Genomic DNA, 14576 nt, shown 5'->3' with positions numbered 1-14576 from the left:
GCTGGCGTCAATAACCAGTGTTTATTGGTGATTCTCACGCTACTACTTACAGCGACGATACAGTGCACGGAGCTCGGGATATTGGACAGAATGTGTCCCTATAGGATGGGAGAATTTCGGTACAACAGTAATTTTTCCAAATTTTTAAGAGTTTCGTGGGACTCCAGGTTTTCCTTCAAGTAGCGGACCCTCCCCACTACGTCATCACTGTACGTGGTCCACATACATTAATGTGACCACCTGTCAAGAGCCTGCGCTACATTTTGCATCGAGGACGTGCAGGAACGTGCGGACGTTCTGGAAGGCACCTACATGGATGTGTAGCTATACCGACCCCAGTGCCGTGGCGAGCTGCGGTAGGTTTCTCAGTGAAGATCCATGGGCGAACAGCCGGATGAATATGGTCTCACAGATTCTCGATTGGGTATAAAAACCAGAGAGTTTGGTGGCCAGGGGAGTACGGTAATTCATCCTGGTGCTCTTCGAACCACGCACTTACACTGCGAGCTGTGTGACACAGTGCATTGCCTGCTGGTAAATGCCGTCGTGCTGACGAAGGAGCAAACTGCATGAAGGGGTGGACATGGTCCCCAAGGATAGACACGTACTTGTTTTGTTCCACTGTAGCGTTCAGAATGACGAGGCCACCCATGGAATGCCACGAAAACATTCCCAAGACCATAACGCTCCCTCCTCTGGCCTGTACCCTTCCGACTATTGCTGCAGGGCTTTACACGGTACTGCCATCTGTCCAGAGGAGTATAAAACGTGATTCAGCTAAGAAGGCCACTTTTTGCCACCCAGCGGATGTCCAGTTGCGGTACTGGCGTGCAGATTCCAGCCTTCATCGCAGATGTACCGCTGTCAATATAGGTGCACGCATCAGGCGCGTGCTGCACATGCCTGTACACAGCAACGTTCGCTGATCGGCTGTTGGGGAGACTCTGTTAGTAGCCCCTTGGTTCATCTGGGCTATCAGCTACTCAAGAGTTGCACGTCTGTTTGCCCGCACACATCTCCTCAGCTGTTGTTCGCCCCTGTCATCTATGGCGCGTGGCCGAGCGGTTTTAGGCTCTTCAGTCCGGAACCGCGGGACTGCTACGGTCCTTTACAGCTATATTCCTTTATATTTCTGCCTCTGTTGCACTGACAATTTGGGTTACTGGTGACTAGTTTTGAACGTCTCAGTTCATTATCGAAATGATTAATAAAATAATTTTTTTACCTTTGGAACTGTTTGCAGCTGTTCAAAATGATGAACAAATGTTATTCCAGTAATCATTTCAGAATACCCAGGTATTGGTTCGATAGTGAACGGACACGATCGAAGCTAGTCACCATTATTACAAATTGTCAAGGTGACAGAGACAGAAAAATTAAGGTCGAATGCAGTTGCCACTGCTTTTTGATGTAGAAAACAGCCAAAGTTACAAGATTCAGTTCTTTTGTTTAATTAATGGCTAGTTTCAGGTTACCTGAACCCATTTACAAATCATCCAAACAGACAAAATGGTATATTTCGTAACAGCATGCAAATCATGTTAACATTGTACATACACGTACCTCAGAGTCTTGTGCATCAAATTCGTTAACCCAAGTTGCTTTCTCGTTATTAACCCAGCATGCTCGAAATCCATGCTGATACTTTTGCCAGTGCATTGTTGAAACTCTGCACCTTTACAGTCACTTAACCTAATTTAACTATTCATCTCCAGTGTTATGGCAGCAGTCAGAATACAGGCAACAGTTAATACAATTCTCTTTGTTATTATAAGTCATTTCATATCTGAAGACATGAAAAAAATATTGAAATCCACAAGCTGTGGTATAAGGTGATTTGTACACGAACTTGTAATTATTAATTCACATAATTATTGAATTTAATCTAATTGCTCCCACCCAGTAGCTAAGATTATTAGAAATGCCCTCCTGATTGTCGTAATGTACAGCTCCACAGTAACACGTAATTCAGTCTCAGGTACCTGCGACAAAAATTTTAGTTTGCACTGTCTTGTCATGTACTGTACATGACAAGACAGTGCAAACTAAAATTTTTGTCGCAGGTACCTGAGACTGAATTACGTGTTACTGTGGAGCTGTACATTACGACAATCAGGAGGGCATTTCTAATAATCTTAGCTACTGGGTGGGAGCAATTAGATTAAATTCAATAATTATGTGAATTAATAATTACAAGTTCGTGTACAAATCACCTTATACCACAGCTTGTGGATTTCAATATTTTTTTCATGTCTTCAGATATGAAATGACTTATAATAACAAAGAGAATTGTATTAACTGTTGCCTGTATTCTGACTGCTGCCATAACACTGGAGATGAATAGTTAAATTAGGTTAAGTGACTGTAAAGGTGCAGAGTTTCAACAATGCACTGGCAAAAGTATCAGCATGGATTTCGAGCATGCTGGGTTAATAACGAGAAAGCAACTTGGGTTATCGAATTTGATGCACAAGACTCTGAGGTACGTATATGTACAATGTTAACATGATTTGCATGCTGTTACGAAATATACCATTTTGTCTGTTTGGATGATTTGTAAATGGGTTCAGGTAACCTGAAACTAGCCTTTAATTAAACAAAAGAACTGAATCTTGTAACTTTGGCTATTTTCTACATCAAAAAGCAGTGGCAACTGCATTCGACCTTAATTTTTCTGTCTCTGTCACCTTGACAATTTGTAATAATGGTGACTAGCTTCGATCGTGTCCGTTCACTATCGAACCAATACCTGGGTATTCTGAAATGATTACTGGAATAACATTTGTTCATCACTTTGAACAGCTGCAAACAGTTCCAAAGGTAAAAAAATTATTTTATTAATCATTTCGATAATGAACTGAGACGTTCAAAACCAGTCACCAGTAACCTAAATTGTCAGTGCAACAGAGGCAGAAATATAAAGGAGTATAGCTGTAAAGGAATAAGAAATAATATTTCTACCTTTTCCAATGTCAGCTGGGCTACGCTGCAGCGCTCATCAGCGCATTCTATATGATTTTATATTCAAATGTGTTTTTTGATATTTAAGTTTGTTTATTCTTATTTGCATATGTTAATTTGTTGTAAGGCATTACGGAGTATGATACTCTGTCAAGGAAATAATTATTCCATATTTATATTTTGTTAGAAACTCTCTGGAGCTTGGCCTTTGTATTTAATTGGAGGCTAAAACTGTATGAATATATTGTGCCTGCTCTTTAGAATGGAATATTTGCTACAAAATCTCAAAAAAGGGTAGTACTGATACATTTAAACAGAAGGCTACTACTGAACATTTTATTTAAGCATGCTGTTAATATCCTTTTGTATGTATCAATAGTCTAAATTGTTAGCGTGGCATATTTATTTACACGGGAAGGAACAGAGAGGAGACTGTTAGCTTGCAACAGCCATTTTATGCATTTTCCTTAATGACTCCATACCCACTGTATGAGAGTACGGAAGCAATGGAGCAGTGCTGTACGTCTCTTGTCTGTAATAAATGACAATGAAGGGACAGAAATGGAGCCCCGTATGGAGGGTGAAATAACGTGAGGATCCCAGTCAATAAGAGGCCTCTCTGACTGAATAGCGCTTTGCCGACTTCCTCTGATCATTTAAAATCCACGTAAGTAATCGAATATGAATCAGCTACATATAAAGTGCTAAAATTAACACTGAGATATTTGAGAAATTTTTATGTGCGTAAACCTGCTACTCGAAATGTTGGCGAAGAAAGCGAACGTCACAGGAACGTGTGCCCCCTGATATCTCGACGATGAAATATACAAGTGGTTCCAAGTTTTTAATACCCATCTGAAAGATTCCTGACCTTCGTGGTGATATTAACGAAATTCATGCATCCTCAGAGTTTAGCTGTTCATAGGGTACTGTCTGAAGTGAAAATAGAATATATTTACCTAAAGAAAGTCGTTAATGGCCTCAACTGCATTAGTAAATTTATGTAACTTTTTTTAAAATTTTAATGCTGTCAGCTTCCGTAGATCTACACTCATGCTTGAAGTAGTATCACAAAGTACAATATTAAAATTTCGGGAAGTGAAACGGCTGTAAAAAGTCTTTCTCCTGTAAAAGTTTCAATTGATAACAAAATAACAGATTATGAGAAACATAAGCGAATTCTTGAATGTTAAATCAATAAGAAGTGGTGAATTTCAGTCAGACCACTACACTTATCCTCCTAAAATTAAGCTAAACTTTGTACCTAATGAAAGCCAAATAAAATTGAAAATTGTGAGAATATGTGACATAGGGATCCAGAGAGTAGTATAAGGAATAATACATAAATTGAACTTCGAAATTAAAATAAACCAACCTGGTAACTGTTATGAATGCTACAGACAGACTTCCTTATACTGTTCAAGAATGTTTTACGAGTGGCATTACAGAAGTTTTCTCTTGGCTTGTTACTGATTTATTGTATTTCCTAGAAGACTAAACTGAGAACGTCTAGGGAAAAAATCCTTCATTTGACCTCCCACAAAATGTACTGGTTATAATTTGTAGATTTGTCTGCTTTCAAGATGACAAATGTACTTTCAAGATGGCGAGGTACGGGCATACATTTGGTTCCATGTTAGGGAGCGCATAACTGATGTACACTGAAGTTATTGAATGACTGGTACAAGCCTACTTCGTGAAAGACAGTTCGTGTTCGGGATCGCAAATAAATAAAATTTTTAATATCTGACGATGACATTATAATCCTGAAAAGACGGCAAAGGGCTTGAAAGAGCAGGTGGACGGAATGGATAGTATTTTGAAAAAAGGTAGTGAGACGAACATCAATAAAGAATCAATTTAAATTAGGGGACGTCAACGGAGTTAGATTAGGAAATAAGTCACTAAGAATAGTATATCAATTTACCTATTTGAACAGCAAAATAAATGACATTAATCGAAGCAAAGGGGTATAAAATAAAGATTGGCAATGACAAGAAAAACTTTTCGAAAAATGAGAAACATGTTAACATTTAAATTTAAATGTAAGTATATTTTCGGAGCGTATACTGACGGAAATAAATAGCAGCACCAAGAAGGAGTTGCGTGACATAAACTGAAGTTGGTAGGCGTGCTTTTACATGTGAAAGATGATGTCTATTTCAGTTTCGCGCCAGTCGCATAAGAGTGGCGCTAGTAGCTCCTCTATGAGGATGCAAGTCAGGTTGGCTTTAAATGCAACGTTCGTGAGCGTTAATTACCTTTGAGACTGGACGTGCTGAGTTGATATTACTCAAGAATGTCTTTAAGACAAATACGCCGTTATCAACACCTCTTTGAGTTTAAACAAGGTCGTGTAATGGGGCTACGAGAAGCTGGATATTCCATCTGCGATACTGCAAAATGACTTGGCAAGACCGTAGCCACAAATTAATTTTTTGTGTTGCGATTTTTTTTCCGTCAGTGTATACTATTGATTTAGCAGCCATTATTACTTACAGTCCCGGGTTTTCTCAGACGATGTGGTTATCTATGAGGAAGTTTTACTTCATTAAAAATGTAGCAATACCCAGTAAAAATTGACAAAATATTAGCCTGGTGCAATTAGACTAGATATTAAACTCGTGCACTTCACGAAACGTAAAGGCTTCCGCTACGCAATTAATGATCACAACTAGAGGCAGTCATGTCATACTATTAACAAAATATAAGAAAGTTAAGCTGAACTATCACAAAGCTAAGTTGTAGGGAAAAAATTGCTTCGATTTATCTGTAGGGTACCGGGAAACAGTTCGTCTGCAGATCACTTTCAAAAAATGTATTACAGCTCACAGTGGAATATCATGTGGTATCCATATCATGTCGGACTAACAGAAGATATATAAAGAAGGACGAAATTCTGAAGAAATTCTTATATAGGAATCACTCTATGAAATCTTAGAAAATTCCAAGAATCAGTTGTGAAGGCGGAAACTATGAATATTCTCCAGCTGCATACCTACTGATGCCGTTGATACACCAAAGAAAAAAAAGTAGACTATAAAGAGCATGCAGTAGGAAGAAACCGTAACATGTGGTATCTTTGCGACACAATTTACAGTGATTCGCAGAAAGTATATGCAGATGTAGACTTCGACCGACTTCTTGTACGTTTTGGCTGTCTGTCCCTGTAGACACGACATTACGAGATTCAGAAAGAAATGAATAGTTTAGACCGTTATTTCTAATGCCAAAATCCACCTACCACGCTCCCAGAGAACTGATGTGTCATGTATATCAAGATAATATTACTCGCTAAGGAACGACTAAGACTACGGTTAACTGCATAAAACTGCGTAGCTAATACCTCTTAAAACCCTCTGAAAGTCTGTAGCTTTGTTTAATATCAGACATTTACACTTATTTAATTCCACTTGATTTCACTTAGTTTTTGGTGTGTTATTACTGCTATTGAAACCACAGGCGTAATACAACGCTGCGTTTTAAACCTTTTTCAAGTTCGATTTACGTAAAGTGAAACTGAAAAGTAATTTTATTTTTAATAAACCCGCCCGCATCTCGTGGTCGTGCGGTAGCGTTCTCGTTTCCCACGCCCGGGTTCCCGGGTTCGATTCCCGGCGGGGTCAGGGATTTTCTCTGCCTCGTGATGGCTGGGTGTTGTGTGCTGTCCTTAGGTTAGTTAGGTTTAAGTAGTTCTAAGTTCTAGGGGACTTATGACCACAGCAGTTGAGTCCCATAGTGCTCAGAGCCATTTGAACCATTTTTTTAATAAACCCAACTAAGCTTCTGCAGGTAACATGAAAGTGTTGAATAACCGTCTAACATATCGTCTAATTAACGGTAAATATCAGTTTTCCTGTCATGTTTCTGTATTATTCCGAAACAGATACAAAATCAAGCTGAAACCTTTAAGTTTCCTTTTTGCACATGACCTGAAAACACATATCCTTACAATTTTCTCTGTGCACTAACACTTGGAGCTATAATTATATGGCAACTGCAGGGCTGGTTGATAAATACTATAATGTATGACATCAGTTAACTGTGCTTCTGTGGACATTACAGGCTATTCTTAATCACGAAAGATTAGTGCAAAATGAGCAATAATTGAATAACTAAAATACTGGTGCACAAGTAAGAAGATAAATAAGACGTATACCTGTATTCTGATGTCATGTTCTCTGGTAAGCGTAAGCGGAAATCTTTCCATGTCTGAGCAAAAAATATGTCCGCCGCATACGTCTGAAACACACAGTATGTAAGTGCTTCAAAGTCAGTATAAAATATTTACGTCACAGAAAGATGTGAGGTATGTATACAAAAGAGATTTCTTAATTACCATAGCATTTTCGTCAATGGAATCCAGACCCATGACTGTAACGTGAAAATAAACGACTGTTGGGCTTCCATCCTTCTTCGGTGGTCGCATCTTATCGTACAGTTTCGGATCTTCTGGGAGAATGTCGTTAAATGTGAGGCTTGTTGACATTCTGAAAAATTAGGACACATTTATTCAAGCATTCTTCTAACTGTGGTATCATAACAAACAGTAATTTTCGTGAGCACAGGAAATTTGGAATTGCGTAAGGAAATTAGGATATCAGCGCTAAAAAGCTTAAATGTAATTATAGACTCTTTTCAGGGAATCACAGACCATGAGATTTAATTTATATTACATTACATCAGATCACCACACAGCCGGTTATATCATCTATTTAACACATTTTCTTCTTAAATATCCTAATCTATATCACATTTTTTCACTAGATTCAGTTGGAGATAGATGGACGTAAATCGAATGTACGCTATTCAAAGAATTCATCCCGCCATGTTCTGGAGCAATTTAGGGAAACAACGAAGAACCTAGAGAAGAAGAGCTGACGAGCATATGAACAGTGATCCTCTCAAATGTGGGAAAAAGGAAGATTATGGTTTCATATCCCGTCGAAGATGACGTAAGTAGAGACGGGGCTCCGTGGGTGAGCACGCGAGAGACACTATTCAGTCGAATGCCATCTTCCAGAATGCATTGTTCAGCATCATACCCTATGGAGCAGCATTAGGTGCCATAGTTAGTGGCGGCTGGAGATTGTAGAACCCGAAATGGTTCCCTTCTTTCAACGTATGCTTGGAACGTTCATGGAGGTACAGTCATGGAAATAAGTATTCATACAGAAGGTGGTGACAAAATACGATGGTGTGTTCAGATAGTAAATCATCCACAGCGCCTTACGAATAAGTACGATGAAGCCGGCCGCGGTGGTCTAGCGGTTCTAAGCGCTCAGTCCGGAACCGCGGGACTGCTACGGTCGCAGGTTCGAATCCTGCCTCGGGCATGGATGTGTGTGATGTCCTTAGGTTAGTTAGGTTTAAGTAGTTCTAAGTTCTAGGGGACTGATGACCACAGATGTTAAGTCCCATAGTGCTCAGAACCATTTGAACCATTTTTGAAGTACGATGATGTAGCGTCAGATAACCATGTTCTTGGTGATGAAGCTTCCCATATGCCATGAATCTATTCTGGGAAAATAAAAAATGTTACATTCCGCACGGCCTACGACAGGGCAAAATGTATTCATACAGCGGACTACTTTCAACCAAACAAACGGCTGACGCAGCCCCGGAGTGCATGCCACACTTGTGTAGTCGTGTGGCGGCCGTGAAGCAACAGCCCGTCGGCCGGGGTACCGTGGAACAGCAGAATGGGCCGCAAGGGGAAGGAAACTACCATTGAGGAACGAAACATCGTTGTCGCCTAATATCTTCGACACAAGTCGTATGCCGAAATCGCGAACATCATAGGACAAAGCCGAGCGACTGTGAAGTCTATTATTAAGCGATATAGGGGCAGACATGTAGTAATAAACAGTGAACGACACGGTCGTCCACAGAAGCTTACAACAAGAGAGACCAGAATGCTACTAATAATCATCAAGAAAAACCCGAAAACGACAGCGTCGGCACTACCCGCATATGTACATGACCACTTCCGAAAGGACATCACTCCAAGGGCAGTTCGTACCTTTCTCAATCGTTCGGGCTACAGAGCCAGGGTCCCGAGACGAAACCTCTACATCAGCAAAAAGAACAGGCAGTGGCGGATGGAATTCGCGAAACAGCATGTATCCAAGACAGCAGACTTCTGGGATACTGTATTGTTTAGTGATGGAAGCAAATTTAATATCGTGCACACTGATGGTAGGATCTTGGTCTCGGGAAGACCGTATACAGACCTCGACCGAAACAACATTCAACCCACGATGAAGCACGGAGGTGGTGGAGTTATGGTATGGGGCTGTATGTCAGCCTCCGGTGTCGGAAAATTAGTGTTTGTGGAAGGTACCATCGACAGGTTTGTGTATATGAACATTCTCAAACGGAACTTACAACAGAGTGTTGACGCCTTGGGTCTTCCTAGAAATTATTACTTCCAACGGGACAATGATCCCAAACATACGGCGCAAATTGTCCGGATGTGGTTGCTCTACAACACTCCACACTCTCTTAAAACACCAGCTCAGAGTCCGCACCTGAATCTCATCGAACACTTGTGGAGTGAGCTGGAAACACGAGTGAGAAAACACGATATCTGTAGTAAGGCCTCTTTGAAAGAGGCACTCCTTCGAGAATGGGAAGGTATCATGTCGGAAACTACAAGAAAATTGGTCCATTCCATGCCACGGAGGTTGCGAGATGTAATACATCGGAAGGGTATGCATACGAAGTATTAAACATGTTCTGGCTTTGTTAGAAGTGTCATTTTCTGTTGGTGTATGAATACTTAATTCCCAGCGCAGTAGAGAACTTGGCAGACGTTTTTGTATTTTGTTTTGTAAAGGGTTGCTCATTCTCGTTCTATATACCAGCATAGCTCCATTGGCGACTGGCCAATGTGTATAGTGCATATCCAATTAGTGTTTTTGGTTTCGTATTGTCAAGCACATGTCAAATATATTTCACATATATTTAATATATTTCACATGTATTTGTACACATACACTCCTGGAAATTGAAATAAGAACACCGTGAATTCATTGTCCCAGGAAGGGGAAACTTTATTGATACATTCCTGGGGTCAGATACATCACATGATCACACTGACAGAACCACAGGCACATAGACACAAGCAACAGAGCATGCACAATGTCGGCACTAGTACAGTGTATATCCAACTTTCGCAGCAATGCAGGCTGCTATTCTCCCATGGAGACGATCGTAGAGATGCTGGATGTAGTCCTGTGGAACGGCTTGCCATGCCATTTCCACCTGGCGCCTCAGTTGGACCAGCGTTCGTGCTGGACGTGCAGACCGCGTGAGACGACGCTTCATCCAGTCCCAAACATGCTCAATGGGGGACAGATCCGGAGATCTTGCTGGCCAGGGTAGTTGACTTACACCTTCTAGAGCACGTTGGGTGGCACGGAATACATGCGGACGTGCATTGTCCTGTTGGAACAGCAAGTTCCCTTGCCGGTCTAGGAATGGTAGAACGATGGGTTCGATGACGATTTGGATGTACCGTGCACTATTCAGTGTCCCCTCGACGATCACCAGTGGTGTACGGCCAGTGTAGGAGATCGCTCCCCACACCATGATGCCTAGTGTTGGCCCTGTGTGCCTCGGTCGTATGCAGTCCTGATTGTGGCGCTCACCTGCACGGCGCCATACACGCATACGACCATCATTGGCACCAAGGCAGAAGCGACTCTCATCGCTGAAGACGACACGTCTCCATTCGTCCCTCCATTCACGCCTGTCGCGACACCACTGGAGGCGGGCTGCACGATGTTGGGGCGTGAGCGGAAGACGGCCTAACGGTGTGCGGGACCGTAGCCCAGCTTCATGGAGACGGTTGCGAATGGTCCTCGCCGATACCCCAGGAGCAACAGTGTCCCTAATTTGCTGGGAAGTGGCGTTGCGGTCCCCTACGGCACTGCGTAGGATCCTACGGTCTTGGCGTGCATCCGTGCGTCGCTGCGGTCCGGTCCCAGGTCGATGGGCACGTGCACCTTCCGCCGACCACTGGCGACAGCATCGATGTACTGTGGAGACCTCACGCCCCACGTGTTGAGCAATTCGGCGGTACGTCCACCCGGCCTCCCGCATGCCCACTATACGCCCTCGCTCAAAGTCCGTCAACTGCACATACGGTTCACGTCCACGCTGTCGCGGCATGCTACCAGTGTTAAAGACTGCGATGGAGCTCCGTATGCCACGGCAAACTGGCTGACACTGACGGCGGCGGTGCACAAATGCTGCGCAGCTAGCGCCATTCGACGGCCAACACCGCGGTTCCTGGTGTGTCCGCTGTGCCGTGCTTGTACAGCCCTCTCGCAGTGTCCGGAGCAAGTATGGTGGGTCTGACACACCGGTGTCAGTGTGTTCTTTTTTCCATTTCCAGGAGTGTAGTTCAAATGGCTCTAAGCACTATGGGACTTAACATCTGAGGTCATCAGTCCCCTAGACTTAGAACTACTTAAACCTAACTAACCTAAGGACATCACACACAACCATGCCCGAGGCAGGATTCGAACCTGCACTCATAGCAGCAGCGCGGTTCCGGACTGAAGCGCCTAGAGCCGCTCGGTCACAGCGGCTGGCCCTAGAGTTTCCTGTTATCATTGATAACTGTGAAAGTTGTTTATGAGAAGCAGAAACATGTTTTATGTAAGCTCGACGACGTATTGAAGCGACGTTTGATATGCTTTGGTTTTACGGTTTTCTTTAAACTTTTTTTTTTTAGGATACTGCGTTTTCTAACACTACATGATAAATCTAATTTTTTTTACTACAACAGCCCTCTATTTCACGTCACAAATCAACAATACTCGAATAAAACTTGAGTTAAACATTGACAGTTTCCATTTTCCTATAAATACTGTTTATTTTTAAGTAACAGATAGGAGGATGAGTATGTAGAACAAAAATGTTCCTAAGGTTACATGCCCCTTTATGTACTCTCACTTAATTTCTAGACGGTTCACCGTTTCTAGATTCTAGGGAAATCTAGTAAGACACTGATAAAAAACAAAAATAAAGCGATCGAAATGAGGTAACGACCGATAAGTATGCAACACCTAACGAACAGGTAATACAGTTAAGATCTTAACTGACCCACTATACTAACAAAACTACCGTAGTATATGCTCACTTATAACAGTGTATGGTAGACTGCGGCAGTTTTACAACTCCAAGGAAAATAAAGCTGATGTAGAATGAATGTCGAAAATTCGTGGGAAGGTATTGTGATACGAGTCGGTTGTGGCCTGATGAAGGCTATACAGTGCCTTTGCCTTCCTACAGTCCTGGTAGACGTGAGTTTCTGAGGAACCACGTTAAAATCGCTTGCTGTGTGGCTCACAGAGACGACGAGACATCCTTCGTCAAAAATTTGTGGTCATCCTGTAGGGTGGTTTACACGTTTCGTAACACCGTCTCTGCAATACTGAAAATCCACGCTAGACGTGGCTGACCTCAGAAACCCTAATTACTGTGTAATCTCCGATACGCTATGACCCATGAGTTTAGCATCGATTACCAGCCCACGTCCAAAGTTTGTGAACTCGTGACGTGCCGCCTTGTTCACTGCGCAACTGTCTGCAACAGACTGCTCAGATATCGTGTCTGAACTCGCGCCATGCACAACGTCTATTCGCAAATTTCGGGTGTCTTACACGGGACAACTTTCTCCTGACTTTTGACCTCTTAGTTTATTTCCCAAAGCGATGCAACTCATCCGTGCGGTTTAATGATGCTAACATCAACCTGTGTATAATATTCCGGCGGTAAAATAGCCCCCGATGGGGACTACTCAGGAAGATTTTGTCATAAGAGAAAACAAATCTGGCGCTCTACAGAACTGACCGCGAACTCTTTGATCCTTATCGTATACATAGCATAGAGAACTTGAAAAGGGAAATGGATTATGTGAAGTTTGGTATTTCTGGAATCACTAAAATGCAGTGGCAGGATGAACAGAATTTTTGGTCTCGTGAGTAAATGGTATCAACACAAAATGAAATAAGGGTTATGTAGGAGCAGGTCTAAGATGAACTGGAAAATGGGAACGAGGAGGGTGAACCACTATGAACGGCGTGATGAGCGGATCATCGCAGACAAGATAAACACAAAGCCACAACCCATCCCAGTATTAGAAGTACGAATGATAGTCATAAGATTTCAGTTATCAGCTCAAAAAAATAAAGTTAGGCAATTAATGTTTTGTCTGTTTGCAGATATATGTACGCGGTCCTCGTACACACTGAAAACAGTGCGTCACAATATTGTTGCACGCCGCTAAACGAGTAGCTACTCTACCTGCAAACAGACAAAAATTAATTACGGCGCTGTTGACCTCACCGTTCAGTGCCCTATAACACCAATCGTATCACAAATTAATTACGGAACTTTATTTTTCGAAGTGATAATTAAAACTGTATGGCCACTTCTCATACACATGCCTAGTAGCTCCACAGCTGCTGCTGCTGCTGATGATGATGATGAGACTGAAAAACGTGTGATGTAATGAAGGAAGTTATTCAGTGAATTAAGAGAGATGAAAATTTAAATATGGTGACGGGTTGGAACTCGATAGTAGGAAAAAGGAACAGGTAAAATACTAGGTGAATGTGGACTGCAAAAAAGGATTGAAAGGGGAAGCCGCTTAGTAGAAGTTTGCACAGAGGATGACTTTGTCATTGCGAAAAATTGGTTTAAGATTATTATGATGTAAGGTTGTATGCGTGGAAGGCACCTGGGGACACTAGCAGGTTTCAGAGAGTTTGTACAGGGTGTTTCAAAGTTCTAGGTGTTATAGAGGGGACGTAATGGGGAAGGTTAAGATATTCATGTCTGGAAATGCACGATTTGTATGTAACTTACGTTGGAAGGTCCGATCGCTTTCAAATATCCTGTTTCATGGTACACACGGAGCGAAGACAATGAGCTGTGACGTGTGCTCTACAGACACCCATGGTACGGGCAATGTTTCGTGACGAGGGACGCCCTCTTTACAGTCGAAGTTGCTGCTCGTCCTTGGAGTCAGGACGCCCTCTTTACAGTCGAAGTTGCTGCTCGTCCTTGGAGTCAGTCAGCCTTCCAGTTTCTCGCAGGCGTTGTTGTAGTCGAACGTAAATGATATGTGATGTCACAATTACAACACGGACTGACGGTGGTGCTATCTTCACAGTTCGTGGGCGTACCGCGAAGCGGTAAATTTGAAAGTGATCAGATCTTTAAACTTATTTTGCATCCAAACGGCACATTTCTGGGCATGGAGTCATAACAACACCTTATCTACCAAGTCCCCTGTACAACCTCTAGAAGCTTGTAATAAGAATGCTGAAGTACTCTGTATAACTTATAGGCCGTGTTTTAAATATGCCAAACTTTTGCAGGAGGAGATATGGACTCTTAACATAATTTGCTAGTTGCGAAACTGGAGAAACGTAGGATATTAAGGAGATGGGAGAGGGGTAAGTTGAAACAACGAGAGGTTGTTGAGAGTTTCAAAGAGAGCAGCCTTACGCAACAACTGACAGAGATAGAGAAAATAAATACATCAGAAGACAAAAGGTTAGCTCTGATAAATGAAATAGTGAAGACAGTAAAGTATC

General features: G+C 42.2%; 1 protein-coding gene across 3 annotated transcripts in view; it reads right to left on the bottom strand.

The window, feature by feature from the left end:
* LOC126184933 (glycine receptor subunit alpha-2) overlaps positions 1-14576 on the bottom strand; it is a 476927-nt gene that overhangs the window by 177253 nt on the left and 285098 nt on the right. For all 3 annotated transcript variants that reach the window (XM_049927604.1, XM_049927607.1, XM_049927606.1), the window contains 2 exons: positions 7301-7451; positions 7121-7203 (listed from right to left, as the gene is read on the bottom strand). In XM_049927604.1, coding sequence (XP_049783561.1) covers positions 7121-7203; positions 7301-7451 — 234 coding nt within the window. The remainder of the gene's footprint in view (positions 1-7120; positions 7204-7300; positions 7452-14576) is intronic.

The sequence above is a fragment of the Schistocerca cancellata genome, chromosome 4 (genome assembly GCF_023864275.1).
Source record: "Schistocerca cancellata isolate TAMUIC-IGC-003103 chromosome 4, iqSchCanc2.1, whole genome shotgun sequence".
Classification (NCBI taxonomy): Eukaryota; Metazoa; Arthropoda; class Insecta; order Orthoptera; family Acrididae; genus Schistocerca; species Schistocerca cancellata.
The sequence above is the reverse complement of the archived record's forward strand: the minus strand, read 5'-3'. Positions and strand labels throughout refer to the sequence as shown.